Raw genomic sequence first — 22,273 nt, 5'->3', positions numbered from 1 at the left:
CTGCATTAAGTTTTAGTTATTTCCTTACTTGTACCACCTTCACTATGATGCAATACTCTAACCACAACTGCTCACAGCACAAGAACCTGCCTGATTTTCCTGACTGATTACTGTCATGCAAACACATGCTTCTGTAGAGATAACATCATGTACCATGAGACAAGCATCACCTATCACCTAAGAACCCACTGTAAACACATTAATACAACTTTTTTTTTTCCATTTGTTGTGTTATATAACAATACACATGCAGAGTACAGCTGATTTTGTGTACTTCTTCAGTTTTTTTTTTTTTTTAACCTCAGGTTGAGCTTGTTGGAACTTTTAATGTGAATGCAGGTGAACAAATAGGATTTACTTGCTTATCCTAAACTGGCTTTGAATAAAATATCCTAACTCAAACCCTTCCTTTTACTGTTTTTTATGAGGGAAGCACCATCGTTTTTATTTAAAGTTACCACACCTGCACTTTAAAACACCGATAAAAATAAATGACTGTAATTACCTTTCTAAACTTTCGTATAGAAGCATACTCAGCTGCAGATGGATCTTGAACGGCCAGGGAATTGACAGAAGAGAGAGGTGACCTGTTGACCCCACTTGCCCCATTACCTCTTCCTGTCATTGGTCCATTGCTGGTGCCATTCCCTCTGGTACCCTGGGAGACAAAAAAAAAACCCCAAACCAAACACAACAAAAAAGAAAAACATGGAGAGACAGGTTTTTTGCTGAATGACAAAATGTTTAAGTATGTACCAAATTTATTACTGTCACATATCCAAAAACACAAAAATTCCCATGCAAGTGCCCTAAATTACAGCTGCAGATCTTCTACTTTAAGGGTTACATGAACAAGTAGCTTTAATTTTTACAATTAATATTTAAAATGCATGTACGTACGTTCCCATTTCCATTACGAGCTCCACTGGCATGAGCAGAGGGGCTTTGAGGAGCCCTGACTGCAGCTGCAGCGTTGGCTGATGTGGTTGGAGGTGCAGAGGCTACCTTGGGGCCTTCCCGCACACCTACACTTTCATACAGGCCATCATCCAAGTAGTGGGTAGGGGTGGGGTTATTGCGCAGGCCCACCTCGGTATAGGTGTGGTCTCTGGCTTCCCCTCCTCCTCCTCCTCCGCCTCCCCCTTCCCCTCCTGTTTCCCCTTCTCCTCCCTGCCCAGATCTCTGTGGACTGTTGGGGATCTGGGGGAGCTGGCGGCCATGGGAGGGCCTCAGGTCTGTCTGGGAGCGGCGACTGTGGAGGAGCAGGAGGTCCATACTGGCTGGACGGCTCTTACTAACAGCTGCCCAAAGAAAAGGGTGAGGGAGAAGAGGAAGGAGATGGTTGGCTCAGGACTGAAACAGTGTAGTGTGTGAAACGGCTTATAGTAGTATATCATTTATTGTCACTTAAGAGCTGTTAGCCACCACTTACAGTTTCCATTGCAGGGAAAGCGATTGATCTCATGGAGCCTGGTGTCAGATTTACTCATGGAGTTGAGTTTCGGATGGCGAAGGGTACCCTGCTGTCGCATGCATATGGATTTGTTAATACAGATGTAAAACATGCAAACATATGCATGTGCATCTATACTTGGCTTAGAAGAAAAAGAGTGGTGGTTGACAGAGAAATGAAGGGAGGAAAGGAAGAGGGGAGAAAAAGAGAGAGTAAAATGAAAGCATGTCTCACCATATTTACAGATGTCCCTTTCTCTCCGGCCGGAGGGTGCTTGCTCTTGCTTTTCCTGACACAAAATCAAAGTGAAGAAGGTCAACGGAAGCCAGTGGACAGAGAGAGAATATACACATATACACACAGTCAGAGCAGATAGATACTATAAGCATCCGACTCTGGTTAGGGCATAAAAGTCCAAGAGCTCAGTCAAACAGTGAATGAGCGTGACTCAGGTTTTTGCCAAAGTGGAGAATGACCTTCACTGCATTTTCTTTTTCAAGATAAGACCAAGCAAACTCACAATTATTAATATGCAGTTTGCTTCATGCCAATTCTCTTTGTGATTTCACTTTACTTTCCTCTAGTTTTAGCCTTGTGAAACAAATGTATGTAGTGTACACATCACTGTGGATCCCTGGAGGCTGTAGCTATAGGAAACAGTTGATATGGTTGAGAGCGTGACGAGAAGACAAAAGCTCCTCAGTGCAGGTGTGAGTGTGACAACAGTTCTACCCCCATCTCTGAGATCTGAGCCCTTACTGCTGTGCTGCAAAACACAGCGCTGCAAACAGGTGCAGAAACCATACACTACAGCTTCTTATTATGCAAGTCGCTGAAAATAAATCTGAATATAAAAGGTACCATGGGAAGTTGTGGCAGATCCATGTCACTGGAGCTAGATATTATCTCCTCTAGTAAGCTGGAAATCTTTTGTGCAAACATATGGCCATAATTGCCCAAGGAAACCACAGGAAGAGAGCTCCCCTTGGAGATTTTCATAATAACATGGCATGGTGGGGGGTTTAAGGTAAAAATGAAATGAAGGCACAAAGTCACACGAGTCAGATCTACTGTAATCCTTGGAATTTAAAAGTTCTGTGGCATATTTTAAAGCATATTTTAACAATACTGCAGTTATATTTTCATAGCATAAGCTAGGCTTTCTCCACATGCTTATCTTTGTATACCATGGCAACAAAGCCACAGTGCCTCTGATTGGTCTCTGAGGGCTCTGCAAAAAAAGTCATAGGCTGTTCCACTGCTCTTGTCTGGCTCAGAGTCTAATCCTTTGTAAACCATGGGGTGTCCCATTGCTTTAGCCTGCTGAGTAGTTTGCTGGAGAGGGATGACGTGAGGCTGCTCTGGCTCTGGCCTGTCTCGTCAGTGTCCTGTAAACATCATTTCATCTGATCCGACACTCGCAGCCATTAACATTCATTACTGCCACTCTGCTCAAAGCAGGGGATAAATGAGAAGGAGAGGAAGGATGGAGTGAAAAGAAAGGAGGGAGGAGAAGAGTTCAGAAGAAGCAGAGACACATAAAAGAAAGAAGGGATGATGAGAGTAATTTGGAAGAGAACTAAAGCAGAAGCTGAAAGATGATAAAACTGTAGCTGTTCAGTATTTTATTCCTCACCCTACTTGCACCACATTTCACCTCATATGATCACCAATCTTACCTTTGGCAGCCAACACAGACAAGGACAATGAGGATGGTGACCACAAAGGCAGACGCTGCTGCAATGGCTCCCAGGAGAAGCAGGTTTTGGTAGGTAAGATTTTCATTAGTTCCTCCTTGTCTTTCCATGACACCCACTCCGTCTTGCACACTTCCTTACTCAAGCTTAAACTCTGCCACTCTGACCGTCTGCTAAGGAAAACCTGCAGAGATACAGGAGAAGGATAAAGAAAGCCATACAACATATGAGTGACATGAGAGATAAGAAAGTAAAGAGATGCTGCCTAGCACACGGTGAAAAATGTGCGTGTGCGAGTGCATGTGTGAGTGTGTGCGCACATGTTTGTGTGTGTTCTTGGTTTGCCTCTGGCTTTTTGTCACTGTCTCATTTTGACATATCAGTTTCTATTTTTGACTCGCTGGAATAATGCACAGAAAATAGAACACCTTACAAGGCAGCGACTATGAGCACGCCAAAAATGGTTTCATCACATTCTTTCTTTCTGCTGTTAAAAAAAGATCAAATGATACCGTAACATTCATCTGACTAGCCAGAGAGATTCTTGTGTTAGTTTAACAGGAAAAACCAACTGAGCTCCCAAGAGTATGGCCTCACTGACGGAAGGACCAGGCGCTCTGCTGCTACACTTCATTTGCCTGCAGAGCACTCTTTTTCTCATATCACAAGTGCCTCAAACACTGACAAACAAAATTTCCCATTTTTAAACTGCAGCGCATAATGTAGTAAACTGATGTATATGCTTGCAATATATATGCTTGCACTGAAGATCTTTAACATCTAGTGCAGTACACTGCAGCGCTGGATTATTTCAAGCAAAAGATTTTATGTCTTTGTCCAGCCCCGTTAAGTTATTGTTAATATAAATGAGCTTTAGGTTTGAGTTACTACTGGACAACCTAATTCTTAAAAACAGCATCATACTATTTAAACTTAATGTCTTTCTTAATGAAAACTGTTAGAACTGTTCACAGACGCTAGAAAACATTAACATAACAAATGCTATATGGTCAGTAGAGCTAACATACACACACTAACATCATGTTTTTATGTTTTATGCCAATATTGGCTATTTGCCAATATACTGATATTGGCATTTGTAACCGCCGATAAATGAAAATTAGGAAAACTAAAGGAGAGATGGGAGAAACACCCTTCAACTGTGTTATGAGTGTTGTTGCCTAGTTTGTCCACAACCATGACAGTCAACTGATGTGAGAGGAGCTGGGGAGATTATAAACGAGTAATCCATGATTTATCACTTATCATGACAAGAAAAAAAGATTATTTCTAAACGGCATTGTCATATTATGTTAGTGAGGAATAACTACACCTAATGAATGTTAGGGATATATGTTTATGTTTTGTGTGCTTGAAAGAAAAATAATATATTGTCCGATATATCAGACCACCAAATATCTGTACTGTATCGGTTTTAAAAATCCTATATCAGTTGGGCACTACTTTTAATTATATCATGTCATCACTTGATTATGGTACTTATACCTCATTCTATATCATTTCTTTTACCCTTCAGTTTTAATGTAGCAAGGTAATCCTAGTAGTCAGCTATGGTTACTAGTTAGTGAACAAGAACTAAGGTAGGTAAGTTAAGTGTACATCCAAGTTTAAACTTGTAAAAAGCTGTTTCATCTAGCTCCGATACCTGAACTAAAGGGAGCAAATTATGTTCAAAATTACTCACTTATCAGCACAAGTTATTTGAAATGAGGCACAGATGCACACAGGCACACTATATGCTTCACATTCTTCTAGAAACACAGACAATGGCAGCCATGTGGTTAAGGATTGCATCCAAGTGACAAAGCAAACAGTGCACAGAAAGAGGTCATGGCAGGCTGTAAACAGCTGTACATAGTGTGTGTGTGAGAGAGATTCTGGAACATACCACCACAGGATCTGGCTCTGGCTTTCTGTTTCTTGGAGATAAAACTACATCTTTTCCATGTCCTCTTTTTTTTGTCTGTCTCTCTCTCTCTAGATCTCCTCTCCTCTCTCTCTTTCTCTATCTGTCTGTCTGCATAACCCTGCAGATATGTGAGGCGATGCACAGCGAATGAATTAGCAGAGCAGAGGCCTCAGACAGCCCTTTATGGAATAGACAGACAGGCAGAGTACATCACATTGGAGAGCGGGGAAAAAAAAAAAAAAGAGGAAGAAAATGAATGAAGGGAAATGGTAAGAGTGGCCAGACACAGGAGCAAATGAGTGGAGATGAAAGGGGAGAATGGTGGAAGATATGCAAGAAAATGGGGGAAGACTGGGAAAGAGGGGAGCGCACTTCAAATGCGAAGGAGGAACGAGGAAGGAAGGGTGCAATAAACAGTGGGGGAGGGAAGAGAGAAAAGACAGTGATGAGACTAGGAAGATGAGGACAGCAGAGAAATGCCGTGGAAGCCTGAGAGAATGTGCGATCGACGCAAGGAGCAGGGGGGGGGGAGAACAGAGAGGGAGAAAAAGGAGGCGATGAGAAGGAGGTCATCAGCGGTCTGTTTCTGCCTGCATTTTGTCAGCCCCCTTCTGAAATATTCAGAGGAGAAACACACACAAGGGGTGCGTTTCTGAACTGCCAGCGAACACAATGCAAGACGGGAGCACATGTCTAGCAGCATACTTAACAGTATGTGAAGCTCACAAGTGGTGAACAAGCCTCAGAAGGAGGAGGAGAGGCAGTTCCTGCACGACGCACAACGCCCCTGCAGCATGCTCAACGCTGACACACAGTTAGGGTGCAAGAATGTTTATTCCCGCATCTGTCTTCATTTCAGAACATTACATGTAAAATGATGACAGTGATAATAACAGCATATTGAGAAAGATGACAATGGTGGTGAGAGCCCTATCGAGGCCCGCTGCTGGTGATTACAATACAGATGTCAGTGATGATGATGAAAGGTGCAGTTACTAATACTAATGGTGATGGTAGTGATGATAATGAGGTCAAAGTGAGAGTTACAAAGACACACTGAGGTGCGGATGCGAGCAGCAGAGCTGGCAGAGCAGCAAGCAGGATGCAGCGGTGCAGCACAACCACAGGGTGGAAGATTTCCTCTGTGTGTCTCTGAGATCAAATGCACACACATACATGCGCACACACACGGAGAACATAAAACAATTTCTGTGTTACAAATCAAACCCCAGTCTTTGGATTACACAATCACTTTGCAATGAAAAGTCAAATCGACACAATATTTAACCCTCAAATTTACAAACGGGGTCTGTGCAGACTGTGCAGCCTTGTGATTTCGCGATCTCTGCTTAACTAAAAGCTAATTATAGATTCTACTTTTTGTTGCTTAAAATAGATTGTTGAAAAAAAAAAAAAAAAAAAAAAAAAAAACATCAGCAGGTTTTTCAGGTGCACAGAAAACTGTTTCAGAGATGAGCGGAGGCACGGTATGTTGAGCTCTTGGCTTTAACAGAAAACCATTTAGAAATGTATCACTCAGTTCTATCCCTTTAATTATATATTTAAAACAATCATTATCAACAAGTTAGTTCATGAACAATGCCTTTTACTATAAACCTACCTCACTGGGATCTCTTGAATTGCAGCTCTACATCAAAAGTGGGCCTTTTTTTAAGTTCAAAAATAAGTGTAACCTGATTCACTTGCATATCTGAGATGACATTTACATTTCTATTTAAATTGTAGATTGCATCATGAATTGTTATAATACCAGTATAAATTTTTATGTGACATGAAAGTGTCATATTGCAATATTGCATGGCATTGCAAATTAGCAATGCTTGCATTGATGTCCCCTAGTGCCACAACAATGAGACAAGCCCAGGCATGTCTGACAGTGAGAGCTGTATGTTAGCCCCCGATGATGATTTAGTACCTAAAAATGGAGCTACTTCAACAACCTCAAACAAAGCACAGTACTTTGAAAAATATGCAAAAAAAAAAACTGTTCCTCCTAAAGTGGAAACAAAAAACTTGTTTCACCACTTTAGGCAAAAACACCACTGAGTACAACCAGGCTATGAAGGAGGAGATACTAGCAGTTGGTGATGTGCGACCCAAAAGTCCATATGATGCGGTTACACAGTGGAAGCAACTGGTTATAAAGCTCATCCCAGGTCCAAAGTATTTTTCAGTTTTATTATCTGACAATATTGTGGAGGCTCCCAGAGAGCTGCAAGGTTAAAGTTACTTTAGTTATTGTTAAACTAAAGTGTTTCACCTTTATTTAAAAATTTACAGGGAAAACACTAGCGAGGCAACCTTTGTGTTGACATTTGACTTGTGCTGTGTCAGAGGAAATAGTGCTGGTGCTGCTGGCACCTTGTTTCACCTTGTAGCTTCATACTTTGAATTAGGTAGTGTGTCATCAATGACAGTAGCTCACTGGAAAAGAAAAATGGAAAATGCCCTTCATTTATTTACACTTATAAATGCTGCTGCCTCCAAGCTGCAAGCATCAATAAAATGCTATTCAGTGCTTTTTTCCCCCTCTATATCACCAGAAATATCATTATTGCAAATTTTCTTTCTATCTTTCTAAGATTTAAATTTTAAATTTCCAACTATTTCAGTGAGTTCCTATAAAGGGTTAACTGAAAGAGCAGAAGAGCTGAATAGAAATGACTTCAATACCAAAAGAGCCAAATGCTGCACAATGCATAAACTGGATGACTTTGGGGAATCTAAGTATATTAAGTATATTAATGTTAACCTCAGCATTTCAACAGTGATTCCCTCCAGTTATCCAAAATTAAAGAAATCAGCCGCTCTTCTTAGTCTTGTGTCATTGAGGGTTTCTCTCATAACAATTCATATAATTTTACTTACATTTCTTAGTTTTTGATTTTACAAGCTTCACAAAAGAGAATTTCTTGGTGCATCAAGTGCACGAACATGGAAGTAAAAATCTCATCATCAAATGTGCTTATGTAAAAATATAGTTACAATCAGGAAATATTTGATCAGAGTTTTGAAACTCTTGAATCATTAAACCTCAGCAGATGCATTTCCATCTAAAAATGTAACATTAAAAGCTGACTGGTAAAGCTGGAAGAAAATGTTTTTTTTACACACTGGTGTAACAATGAAAGACAAATTCAACAGCAAGCAAGTAGTTTATTTGCTGATGACGTTTCCATCCTTTTCTACTGTTTCTAGTTCGGCTGCTCCTTTCTTTATTGCACCACTTCTGAGAAGTTTTATAAGATTTGTGTCACCAGTTGGTTATCTCAGTGTACTTTAAATAATCACATAATACTAGTTGGTGAAAACAAACATTCCTTCACAATTTCTTTTGCATTTTTCCTAAAATATACTTCAGATTTGGCCATTTTGTTTCCAGAAGCTAAATAAGGAGACTTGTTTTAGTTGGCATAACTTTCAACTTAAGTTAAAAAATAGTTGCAATGAAAACTGATGACAGCTTCTACAATGACAGGTCGCTGTTGAACATTTCTAAATTTTCGAAATTTCGTGCACCACAAATAAAATTTTCAGAGATGATATCTCAAAACCTCAGTATGTAAAACTGAAACTATCCACATTTGTAGACAGACCTTTAGGTGAGATCAAAAATATCCCTCCAATTTACACTGGCCACTGTCTCTTGTATCTCCAAGCTCACTATCACATAAAGACTTCCCCAAACCCCACCCTTCCTTCTTCACACTGGATTAACAAAGCCAGCATTCATGCAATTTTCGTAAATGTAGCCAGCCAAGGCTGATATGCCCCTGCCATGATCCTGAGCACAGCTTTCAGCCTCTGTCATCACATTAGTACAAATCCAACTAAGTGATTATTATCAACAGCAACAATGGAGTTCTGAGACATGAAGATTGCTGCGTGAGTGTGTGGATGTGTGTGAATGAGGGTGTGTGCAGCACTGCTCTTTCTTGGTAAACCAAGATGTCAGTTACAGGCCACCAGCCCTCATCAGGTGATATGACACATTTTCACTTAAATCACCTCCACAGGACTGACCTGTAGCTAACTTGTAAAATTGTCTGTCTTTTTGACTTCCGACCTCCAAATCAATCAATCAATCAATCAAATACGCCATCTGAAGATTGGGCACTGAAGCACACAATCTGTGATGGACAGAAATAAATGGCAGAGGGGAGTGTAGAGGACATGTCTTGTGTGGCAAGTTCATCAGAGGCCTGTAGTGCAGCACATTACAGCTGAAGGGAGACACAGAATTACATCATGTCCATGGGATTCTCAGGCCCCACAGGACACCACTGCGCATAACATGGACTGATGGGGAGACAGCAGTAAAAAGGGAAAGAGACACAGAAAGGTAGGTGGTGTGGAAGGATGTGGGTGCACAGCTTAACCCTCTGACATTTTTGCCATCAGCTAAGCCTCTCTCTCTCTCACACACACACACACACACACACACACACACACACACACACACACGACTAAGACCTTGTTCAGGAACTTAGAAATTCAGTTTGCAATTTAATGCCTATCCCAAAATGACCTGTTACAAATGGTCACATAAAAGATCAAGTGAATTTAACCTGCTGGGCTTTTGTCCTGGAATAATGTTCTAATCTCATAACCAAGAACAAATATGATTTGGAGTCTGCTAAAAGCTTTTGGCAGCATACTTCCCTTAATGAGCTTAATGAGCAAAAGCATTAAGTGACAACAGTACAGTTATTTTTTGCCTTCAGAGCTGCCTTAATTTTTCATTGCACTGCCTAGATTCAACAGGGTCCTGAGAACAATCCTGAATCCTGGTCCTTGTTGACATGATTGACATAATAGCATAACACAGTTGCTGCAGATTTCTCAGCTGCATATCCACAATGTGAACTTCCTGTTCCACCACATCCCAAAGGTGCCCTCATAGATTGAAATCTAGTGACTGTGGAGGCCATTTGAGTACAGTGAACTATACGTGTCATGGTCAAGAAACCAGTTTGAGATGGTCAGACGTTGGGTACACTGTGGTCATAAAAGGATGGACATGTTCAGCAACAATGTTTAGATAGACTGTGGCATTTAAACGATGCTCAGCTAGTGTGTCAGCTCAAGGTGTACCAAGAAAGCATCCCCACAAATACAATTCTATCCCGGAGCCCTGAAATTCATCACAAACTTTAAAATGACTGCACCTCATTTGTTCACATGAGATAGGCTGTGCATGAATTATCATGCACCCCTCCAACCCCCAACCCCCCAAACACCACCACCTCACCAAAAAAAAAAAAAAAAGTCCTACCTAAAGCAGTGACGTTATCCTTCCATTCTTTGGAGAAAAATAACTGATCAAAGTCTTTGAACTTCAACTGTCAGAAAGTTCTGATTTTATAGCCATAAGTGAAAAGTTGTTCAGGCATCTGTCTTATCCTTAGTTAAATTTTAACATCCTGAACATTGACAAAAAAAGATCTGCTCTTCTTGGCAGGTGCTGTCAGGAAGTGTCTAATAGTCTTAACTGTACATGTGAAGAAAATGTTGAATTTAAGTGCACAATCAAGCACTTTTTCTTCCACAGGAGGTGTTCGCTTCTCTTTGTGCCCAGTCTGGTGGTGCTCCACTACTATCACTCATCTCAAAGCTGCTGTCCTGTGAACTTGGGCATTCGTATCCAGTTCTCGAGCTCTGCCACAGCTGCTGACAGTTATGTTTTGCCAGCCTGCTGAGTGTGTCTTTCTTCTACAGGCTGTCTATGATTTTTCTCTGTTGACCACTGGATCATAAGTTGGCATATCACCTATCGCCTGCGTTACTTTAAGATGTGATTTAAAATGTTAATTTACAAAACATTCAAACAATTTTAAATCAAACCACATTTCCAAAACCCCTCTAGTTCAGTATTTTAAAAACAATACTGTACACATTTTAAAAATTTACGGCCATGCGCCCACTTTGCTGATGCAGTAATCTGTCTGTGAGATAAATGGCCTGCTTTATCCTTCCATAAATTCAACCACTGGTATAGTCTTATTTACAAGGCTTTTTCATTCAGCTCCCATTTCTGTTACTTACAGACCTACATCCGTCATAAAAGTGTTGGAAGTTACTGCTTTCACTCCCAGGAGTTGTTCCTTTCATGTATCTGCAAAGCATGTACTCAATAAGGAAAAAGGGCATTTAAATTTGCTTCGAATCAGCTACAAAAATCAGCTAATTTATTATTATGTTATTCCTGAACTTTACTTCATATGTGCATCTGTAACGACTGCGTGACAATTGCTTATTCTGCTGTTTTATGTTTCTGTAGCTTCAAGAAGTTTATAATAGTGTATGTTTCTATATTTCACTCCCTATCTTGTGTAGACATGTATACTTATCTTTGTGTATTGCACTGTGTGTGTATTATTGTGTAACCCAGGCTGACTGAGCTGCTGCCCACCTTGACCAGCTGACCTTGACACGCTCAGTTTGAAATTCCAGATCTCTAAGAATCAGATTTTCGTACTTAAATAAAGATAAAATAACAAAAATAAATAAAAAGTAAATTAAATTTTTGGGTGATTCAGAAGCTGCTATATAACATTATATTTAAATTTTGTAACACAGTGATGATCTACATTTGTGATTTTTAACAAATTACATGAACCAAAACTCATCACATTACTAACAGACTAACAGTCTTCCTAACACCATTCAAAAGCCCACTCTCTATGCCAGAGCCCTCCATACTTGTCCAAAATCAACAGTGTAGCTTATTTTCTCAGGCTGACAAACATGCCAATTAGTGCTGTTTGAGTACCATTTGCTAAAACCTGCAGAGCCCAGATTACTCAGGAAATTATAGGAACTAATTCATCTTGAAATCCCTTTTAAAAGATTCCTCAGAAAAGGGATGGACTAATGTTTTTTTAGATTTTGTCTTTTTATAGGATTTCCTTTCAGAAAGGAAACTATGGAACAAGGTGAGGCTCATCTTTTAGCCTCAAGGCTGTGATTGGACTAACTATGAATTTATTACATCACACAACATTTGTATTACATCCACACACACCGCATTATGTAATTCAAATGTAAATAAATTATATTTTGCACATTAAGACTGCAGTCTGGATATGTTATGCTGATTTAAAGACCCTTGTTGTTTGTCTGCCGTTTTAAATCTTAGGGGCACTTGGTTTAAAATGTTAACTAGGTAAACATTTCTAAAATCCACTCTCTGCTATTCTCTGCAGAGGACAGTTGGCAGCTCTGCCTCGGTTGCTGTTGGGTATAAAGAACTGTTTGTTTTATCTGTTCCACACCCGATCGAGTGCCTATGATGTTCTCGAATGGCAACCCTTGTGTTGTTTTATTTTTAGAGTTTACACAGGGTTTTGACATTTCAGTTGTTTGCCTCATCCTTTGTCGCATGGCGAAATCTTTCCACCATAATACAACAGAGAAAATCCCAAAGGTTGCTCAACAGATTTCTTTGTTTCTCAGAGTTTCGGATGGGGGTGGGGGTGGGGGGGTGCGTGTTCATTTTAACTGCAGAGTGCAGGATCTGCAGAGCAAATAACATTTACCATAAATGGGGGGGTTAAATAATAAAGTGTGATAAATGAAACCATTAGTGTACCTACTGCCTGAAACCCAATGCTGAATGGGAGCATTTACTCTTGATGCATATGTAAATTTTGGAGCTGACAGGAAGTGTGAAATCTTCTGTGTATAAAGAGGCTGTGCAGGTCAAGCTAATAAAAATAGGAGAAATAGACTTGATACAATTTGTTCCGTTCCTGCTTTGTGAGTGCACAGAGGACAGTTCCAGTGAGAGACTACATAAGCTGCAAATACAGTAGAGTGCTGATCCTACAGACTCCGGGAAGGCAAGACCCCATTTTCCTCTCACTTGACTCGACTTAATTAACCAGAATGAGTCAGAAGCAACACTCAGGATTTAAGATTTGTCCTTATGGGATTGGGGATCTCTCTCTCTCTCTCCCTCTCTCCCCGTTTTCCGCTCTCCCTCTCTAGCTCTCTGTTTATGGTTGACTTCGGTGCTAACTTCCTGCTCATTACTTTAATGATGGTGCTACTGTGAGCTTATGCTCACGAGTGCAGTTTGCTTTTTAACGCTGCAGTTTGGGAATAGCAAGAAATACACATACACACAAACTCATGCATACAGTGACAGAGAATCAAATGAAATCAAACTACTATGCATGCATTATGCATGTGTGTTATAGCAAAAACTAGGAGCTGAAAAACTTCCAAAATTCAAGAATCTTTCGCACTATGTATCACCATCCGACTTGCATGTTATCCACAGTGCTCTGTGACCATACATGCTCACATTTACTGAGAATAAAAGCGTTAATGACAGAAGGGAAAGTAAATGGGAAGCTGGGTAGAGCACGTCAAACGTCTTTTTTTCTCTTCTGAAGTATCAGCAGAACTCCCTACATAACTGTAATACAGAGAAAGAGTCTGACAGACAGATATATCCAACCCCAGCTCTCTGCTTTTGCTTTAGATGCATTATTCATCTGTGTGCCAATTTGGAGGAACCCTCCCAATTCCCCAGCTGGCAGCAAAAAGACGAGAAGCGAGAGAGAGACAGGCAGACTAGAGAAAAAGAAGTCGCAGCGAGAATGTCAGAAAAAAAGGAAGACAGAGAAAGAGAGAGAGAAGAGGGAGAGGAAAACACCAGAACAAAGAATGGGTGAGACAGATGCAGTAAAGCAGGAGCAGGAATGGCTCAATCTCTTAGCTGCAATGTAGTGAAACATGCAAACCGGATTTCGAATGATCCAGGGAGACTTCTCCCTACATGTTTTAATATTCCCAGCTCTGTTTTACTTGTCTGCACAGAGCAGATTAATGACGATTTCCACACTAAAGACTCTTAACCCCTTAGAAAAACACAGAGGACGCAAAGAGCAGGGGCATGAGGATCACTTCTTTTTTTTTTTTTTTGACTGAAACCAAACTGCACACTATTGCTAAATCCCAGCGTCACACACGCAGCAGTGTAAATGTCAGTGCAAGCATGCTGTCAGACATATGCAAACCCTTGCTTAACTGCATGATGACACTAGAAACTCACTTTTTTTTTTTCGTAGCGTGCTCTATCATCATCTCTTACTACCTTGAGCGTCTTGATAATGCCATCCCTGCATTCCCTCCCAGTAAACCCCATCATGCTGACAGCTCTTGAAGCTATCCATCCTGGGACAGCCTGCCCCAGATTTAACCCTATCTCATCCTTTTTTTCAGGTTTGTTACCTATAATAGCAAAACACTGTCACATGGACGGGCCAGATTACAGCCCAGCAGAAGATAAAGTGGTCACCCAGAGTAGCACCTCGTCACCATGACGAATGTGGGCGTGCATGAGGGGGGAGGGGAGTGGCAGGCTAACTGTGTGGGGCTGGATCAGTGGGATTGCTGTTTAATCTGCCGCTGTCTCCCCATAACGGAGCACTGAGCGTTCAGATCCAACAGCTGGTTGAGTCCACCCCCAAGCCTGTGTTTCTACAACACTAACACTTATTAAAATTTTCCTGCTCTTGACACCTACCCTCATTATATAACCTCACTTTTATACTGTACAGCACACATCTGTGCCATATGTGATCTGTAATCTGCCATCTATGTGATCATTTCTACTGTAGCGTTATGAAATAGCATTAACAAATCGTGCTCCTGTGGAGGGCGTTGGCTCATGCTTCTCCGCTGAAGGATCTGTCAAAATGTGGGGCTGCTCTGAGGATTCGCCTGTCAGATTTGGCCTTATTTGTCACTTTGCTGTGATTCTGCTCCCTCAGCTTTGTCATGTCACCATTTCGACTGCTTCAGAGGGCTCCTGGGAGGTGCGCACAGGGAGAATATATGCCAGGCATCGGAGCTGATTTACATCAGGTCAGTCCTTACCGAGACAGATGGAATGCTTAAGCTCTACACATTACACTAGTTATGATTATTTAAACAACTACGATAATCTCCAGAGATGCTGTTGCCACAATAAAAGTATAGAAATAGGTCTTGCCCTATATTTAGCAGCGACAGTTTTTGGAAAAATATGTCATGATGCACTACCGTGGAGAAACTGTAAAAAATAAACAAACAAACAAACAAAAAAAACCTTATTTTACAACTAAATACAATGGGGCACTACACAGAGTGACTAGAGTGGCTTTACTGTAAAATCTAATTTCAGATGAATGAAACATTTTTTATGTATGCATTATATTTTGCTTCCAAGGTGCCACACTTTCTTATAATTTTTTTAAGTTGTGTTGAGCACCCCCCCGGATCTCAAACAATAGCAATAAAAGAAATAAAGTTACAATTAAGTAGATGAAAATAAAACATCCAATCACGAAATAAGAAGATTACCGAGAGTTGTGTTGCAATAGTTCACATTACTGAAGCAGTGTGGGATCACCGCAGCAGAGGATGGAACAAAAGGCAGCCAACATTTAAAGAAAAGATTTGAACTGTTCCTGAATACTACTTAAAGAAATACTAAGAAAACCTGCCTATGAGAGTTCAGGCTGTGTTGAAGAATAAAGGTCATCATACAAATACTGATTTGAAAACTTGTTAGAATTGTACAAATAATTTTCTTTGCCTTATTATATAGTATTTTCATTTATGTGTTGACATGTTTCCCATTTTCCTAGCAAAATATAAAGAAATGCCGGCTGGCTTGAGACTTTTGCACAGTACTGTAGACTGAACAACTGTAGCTCTTAATGTAACTCACTACATTTACAAGACATTTTTAAGCTTTGAGCTGGTGCTATGTGATCAAAATGCTGCTCTAGTTCAACATGGATTCATAACGATCCCCCATTTAAGTTCTCCCTCAAATCACACAGGTCTGAGTGATCAGAGTACCGCGATGAAGGAGTTCTAATTCACAAACATTTGGTAAGTTTTCAGTTGTTAGCTCAGATCCGCAAATGTCACCACTTCAACATGCTGAGACATAACATATCCCTCTAAAATCTTCACATAGCTTTTAAAAAGCACAACAGTCCCACAAAATCTTATACAGTCAGAAGCGCAGGTACATGCACGTGCAGACCCACATGGCAGCACCAGTTCCCAGGTCTCCGGTGGCAAGTGATGTTTTCACACTTATGTGGGGAGATTGCTATTTCTGCACGGAGCCAGATAACTCAATTATTCATCACGGATGCTGGTGCACTCACTTTACCTCTGTTTGGATGGAGGCGGGTGTGTCTTGCTCTGAGTGTGCGTTCCACTCGCTCTTGTCTATGCATGAGTCAGAGTGCGCGCGCACGTGTGCGAAGACCTCCAACAGAAGATGAACTGCTGACATGCCACACCACACAGTGGGAGAGGAAAGAGGCAAGAGGAGAAAAGGAAAAGGAGCTGTCATAAACATGGCAATCAAAGAGATGTGAAGCGGGAGGTGAGGATCAAAGAGCAGAAAGAGAAGAGGCAAGGAATTAGTTCTCTTATCTTCTCTCTAAGCCAACCGTGCACCTTCCAATCCTCTACAGCTCAATCAACAGTTACAAAGAAAAAGATTTTTTGAATTACCAGCAAAACTGAAACTCAGCTACCGTAGCATTCAACCTTTTCTGCACAAGATGTTTTTTTTTTTTTTTTTTTTAAATCCACCTCATGTAGTCTTGCTCCACAGCTGTGGTTACGAAATAAAGCATAGCATTTCAGCCTTTTATTAACAGTGCACCTAATCTTTCTCAGTTTAAACTTAATGGGACAATTACTTTGTTGCTTAGCATCTGACGTGCTTAGCTGTGGTTTAGAGTGGCTCCAGCTAATCTCAAACCTAGAGGGGTTTAAAGCCCAGCTGCATGCCAAACGAGACCTGATTGCTCTGTCAAAACAAGCACAGGTTCAGCTGATCCAAAGCTAAACTGCCGCTAAAACGGGGCGCCTGTGCCACCCAGCACACTAGAAGCTCATTATCATGGAGAAAACTCAGAGATGACTTGTCTAATGACTTACAAGCATGCAGTTAATTGTGTTGTTGCTGGCGTATCTGTGATCTATACTGTGTTCTATGATGTTTGCACTGCTGCTCATGTTTCCATATTGCTGTAGAATTAATCATTACAAATGCGGGTGTAATGTTACATGTATCCGTTCTGAACTGTTTGGTACTGCCTGTATGAGACTTCTTTTTGGTACATACTCTCAACTAAACAATTGCTGTCAGAATATTATAATAATATCTACAATCCTGCAACATCAGAGCAGAAATTCTTGACTGCAAATCCCAGAAACAGCGATCGTCTATACTGATTGGAGATAGCCTAGCAAGCCAGGCAGACCCTGTACAATTATTGATCTTATACATTGTATTCCACATCAAGTTTTAAGTGACCTTTCTTAAAGGTCACAACCTGCAAGTTCTCTGCACACACCGTACAAGTCAGCCGACTGACCCTTAAATAGGAATGAATGATTTTATCACGACTGAATGCTTTTGCATGTTATTATTGAATTATTTGATAATTGACTCGTGGCACTGGCATTTTTTTCCCACCAATGAACCATATTAAAAGTGAGAAACCTTTTTTCGATCTGAAAATATTTGACCTTGTATTGACAGTATATTTAAAAGAGTTGATTCCTTAAATATTGAAATCACATCATTTCATTAGCACATTTTCCAGTTTGTTTCCTTTCAAACTATCAACACTTTGATCAATATCAATAATTTATTAATGACCAGCACTGACTATCATTAAAACTGTGGTGGGATTTTGTCTGATAATGTACACTGTATATGAGTATTTCTTTCTAAATTACAAGCATGCCTTTCTCATAGGCACTGGCCAGGTCACAGCTTTTTTTAGTGTTGCCTTTTAAAGAATATCCATAGTAACAGATTTGAAATTTTTTTTATTGATTAAATAAGTCCTTATTGTAAACTTTGTGATGTTAAACTGGGTCTACAGCAGGTTTAAGGTGAACCTCAGTTACCTCCACAGGACAGCAACCAGGGTTGGATTAAAGCCCAGGTGAAGTTTAAGCCGTGGCTTCTGAGGACACGGCAACACACAGTTTTACACAGGTATGAAACCACATGGCTAAGCTGATGACAGAGCAACATTGTCAGCTTTGCCATTATTTCAGTACGTGCCGAAAGGCGAAACAGAGGGCCGAAGAAAGAAGGGGTGTAGTATGCGAATGAGGTGGTCTGGGTGGGTAGAAACTCAGAGCACTGCATGGTCTATTATGAGTAAACAGCCACTTAACTACAGACTCTTACACAGTAGAGTGTAAAGGTCATGGTTCAGTGTGGCTCTACAAACAGCTGCTGAGTGTTGCCCCTTGAGTCCATTTATCACCCAAGACACCATATGGACTTCTTGGAAGGCCTGAATAAACCCACTGCATACACTTAGCCTTCGGACACAGACGTTATGTCTACATAGGCACAGACATATTGCACATGTAAACAAAGGCATTTCTATGCACACTGATAAAACTTTCATGAGTAGCATGAGCATGTGTGCATACAACTGCATGAAATGTATGAGGGAGTGTGTCCTGTATTTGCACATTCTGCACATATGTTGCATCTCCAGGCCTCAGTCTTAACCCTTGTGCCCTCCTCAAATTTTACACCCTCTGGACACCTTCATCGCAAAAATGTACACACGCCAAAAAACTGCTATTAAATCATCAAACATCAATATTTTTCTGCTTTTTTTTCTTAAATCACCTTCGTGGCCCAAAACGTCCCACTGACTGCCATTATAACCACATTTTTAAATCTCACTGCCATTACAGAATAAAACCATGCATTTTGTAATGTCAGCATTTCATTTTGAAAAAAAAGTATTGATATTTGATATTTTTACTGTATTCCACCAGATTAAACTATTTTCCCATTCTAGGCCAATGCATGAAATTCTTGGATTTCTGCCAATTATATTATGGAGCAGAGGCGTGTGTGTGTGTGTGTGTGTTGTAGGCTGATGCATGAAATTCTTGCATTTTTGCCAGTTATATAATGGAGCTGTGTGACTACCATGGGGGGCCCCAAGAGTTTGTGTGTGTGTGTGTTTTTAGTTTAGTTCATTTTCAGCAGCAGGACAGCAGGTCCTGCAGCATGTGACCTGGTGCTATCTACAAATGTACCTGTTACACTTGGTAAAGGTGGTAGAAGACCTCTTTTTTAGGCCTGCGCACAACCAGCACACGCCTCTCCTTCTGATTAAGCTGGTGGCAGCAGTGGCAATTGCAGTGTTGGTGGTTTCTGTGAGGGCAGCAGCAGTGGTCTATAACTCCACCACCATGGCAGCAGCAGCAGCTGCTTGCTGCTCAGAAGGAGGACCACACTGTGGGCTGTAGCTCAGTGATGTGGTTGCTGCGAATGCAAAAAGAGATGAGAAGACAGTCTCCCCTTTCTCTGATTCAGTTTGAGAGGAAGTTCAGACTTGTTTGCCCTGATGGTCCCTACCAGGGCCATTTTCTTCCACAGAAGGCAAAAAAAATTGTCACGAGTAAGTGTGACACCACTGAGCCCCTCAATTATGTCCAGGATGACTCACTTTCCCTGGCCCATCTCTGGAGCTCCACCAGTGACTTTTCCAGTATGTACCTTGCACTTCCAGGCATATGATGCGGCGACGTCTGTGGTGACCCAGATTTTCAGTCCATACTTCTCTTGCTTGCTGGGCACATACTGCAGGAATTTGCAGCGGTCTTCCCCTGGATTGAACAGGAGTGGGAGGCACTGTTTCCACTTGTCCCAGATATTATATAAAGCTGAAAGCTTGTCCTCCTTGTGTCGAGAAGGACAGGTGGCTTGGTCATCAAACCAGAGGCTGGCCCTTATCATTTGAAATTGTTTGTGGGATATGGTGGCCCTGAAGACTGAACTCCCACTCTGGCCATCCCATAGGCTTCCCTTTGGACTGGTACACACCTGCCAGGATGAGAAGTCCCATGTATGCTCCAATCTCTTGGGCATCCACATCACTCCATCCAGACAATGAATACCTCCAGTGTAGGTTTGCCATTTTGCAAAATCAGCTGGATCATGTCAAGAGTGAAGAAGAGGTCAAAAAATGGATTCTTGATGTGGCATATCTTGTAGACCCTGGCATCATGCCGGTGGGTGCCTGAATATAGTGCAGTATCTTGGCATGAGATGGAGACCAGACTTGTCCATTCTTGGCTGTCCACTCCCGGTTAGGATGGCTAGAATCCCTAGTGTCTTCTCCGCTTTCACAGAAGTGGAGGACTCTTCATTTGTTTTCTCTTTCTCTGCTCACTAAGGAAATGACACATCAGCCAATCTGCATGTTCATCTTTGGCTGTGAAAGCAGCCAGGTGCATATACACACTAACAGCTGATTTTATTTTTGAGTACAGCAAAGGCAGAAAGCCATGTTTTTACTCAAGCATCTCTTCAAAGACACATGAAACACGTGCCTCAAAGATGACCTTTTTTTACCCCTAAAATGATCAGTGCACACACACAAACATGGCACTGCTCCATAATATAATTGGCAAAAATACAAGAATTTCAAATTTCATGCATTGGCCTAAAATGGGAAAATGGTTGAATCTGGTGGAATACAGTAAAAATATCAATTATCACTACTTTTCTTCAAAATGAAATGCTGACATTACAAAATACATGGTTTTATACTGTAATGGCAGTCAATGGGGCAGTTTTGGCCCCAAAGGTATCCAGAGGGGATATTTGGCACTACATAAAAAATACTAATGCAATCAAATCTATTTTGCTGCTAATTTTTGACATATCCAAGACTCTAATCACCACCAATGTCCCATCCCCCTACTATTTATTATATGGAAAATGTATGCAAGTATATGTAAAAAATAATGCAATAATTCAAATGATTTAACTGACATTTAAAGGGTTAAAATCCTGAAAATGATTGAATATTTGATCATTTTGATCAGACCTGAAGCTGATTAAGTGATTTATGAAAAAAAAGCAGAAAAATAATATTGATGTATGATGATTTAATAGCAGTTATTTGGTGCGTGTACATTTTTGCCATGAAGAAGTCCAAAGGGTACAAAATGCATCAAGAGAGTATGAATGACATGTAAGAGTAAAAGACACTGGATTTTTAAAAAAATTACTAAAAAGAAATGTTCCAGGAAAAATTCATGCCACAAGCTGTAACACAGTCAAAATAATCACCCAATAAATTTTAAAAAAGTTTTTAAAAAATGTACAAAAATACCAGAGTAAGACATAAGGGTTAATGCACAAGAAAACCTGCACATATGGGAAAGACACATAACTCTCTATCAGTGGCAGCCTATCTTGCTTGTGCTGGTGCCCTTATTTCCCTGAGGACAACTCCGGCAAGCCAATTGGAGCAGTTACACATGCCAACACTCTCATGCAGCCATTTAGCACACCCACCCAGTGGCTCTTTTCATCACCTTTGCAGTCAGTAACTCTCACAAAGACACAGACTATATGCACATGGAGTAAATTCACAGAAACAAAGACACAAATGCAGACAAACTGTCTTATTTAGAATGATCGCATACAGACACGAACACACACTTCCCCCACTTTAATCTTCAGGGCAGGCAGAATCTATGAGTGATTTATTTTAAACCTTTCCCTGGGGGTTTTACAGGATTGAGCCAGTACTGAACCTGATCACAGCACTCACTTTCTATGTCAGCAATTTATGAATCCACCCCCTTAGTCTGAATTTGTCTGGGTGCGCATGTGTGTTTGCAAGCAAGCTAATGAGTGATAGAGAGAGATGGGAAGCAAAGACATGGCGAGAGAGAGAGAGAGAGAGTGAGAGGGAGAGACACAGGAAGAACGAACTGGCACTGTGATGAGTGTGTACTGTAAGTTAGCATACTGTCTGTAGCACACACCCCCATGGTTTTGGGTGGTGAGTCACTCTCTGCACTTGCAAGCTTGCATCCAATCGTACATGCCTCAATATGAAACACAATTTCTGTTTGCATGTTCTTGGGTGTGTTATTGAACCTCAAAGATGTGAAACATGAACCTCAAATGTTCTGTAAACGCTAAGCTCTGGGACAACAAAGTTGAAGCGTGACACACCCTCAACAGTCGCACTACCATCACCCATTCACAGCCCCATAGCTGCTAAGTACCATCCAGATAACTGTGTCTAATTTCACTGGATACTATATTTCCATTTGAAAGGGGGTTAGTGCCCATTGAGC

The 22,273-nt window shown here is 40.9% G+C and overlaps 1 protein-coding gene across 2 annotated transcripts in view; it reads right to left on the bottom strand.

Annotated features, from left to right (window-relative positions):
• LOC115782961 (uncharacterized) overlaps positions 1–22,273 on the bottom strand; it is a 44,352-nt gene that overhangs the window by 9,172 nt on the left and 12,907 nt on the right. The window contains exons 2-6 of one of the 2 annotated variants that reach the window (XM_030733523.1): positions 3,133–3,334; positions 1,688–1,742; positions 1,433–1,523; positions 901–1,301; positions 506–658 (exon numbers count right to left, since the gene is read on the bottom strand). In XM_030733523.1, the coding sequence (XP_030589383.1) occupies positions 506–658; positions 901–1,301; positions 1,433–1,523; positions 1,688–1,742; positions 3,133–3,260 (828 nt within the window). In that variant the 5' untranslated portion in view covers positions 3,261–3,334. The remainder of the gene's footprint in view (positions 1–505; positions 659–900; positions 1,302–1,432; positions 1,524–1,687; positions 1,743–3,132; positions 3,335–22,273) is intronic. The other variant, XM_030733524.1, reaches the window with a different exon arrangement.

This window comes from Archocentrus centrarchus, chromosome 7 (assembly GCF_007364275.1).
Source record: "Archocentrus centrarchus isolate MPI-CPG fArcCen1 chromosome 7, fArcCen1, whole genome shotgun sequence".
NCBI classification, from domain to species: domain Eukaryota; kingdom Metazoa; phylum Chordata; class Actinopteri; order Cichliformes; family Cichlidae; genus Archocentrus; species Archocentrus centrarchus.
This window is presented reverse-complemented; position numbering and strand designations above follow the sequence as displayed.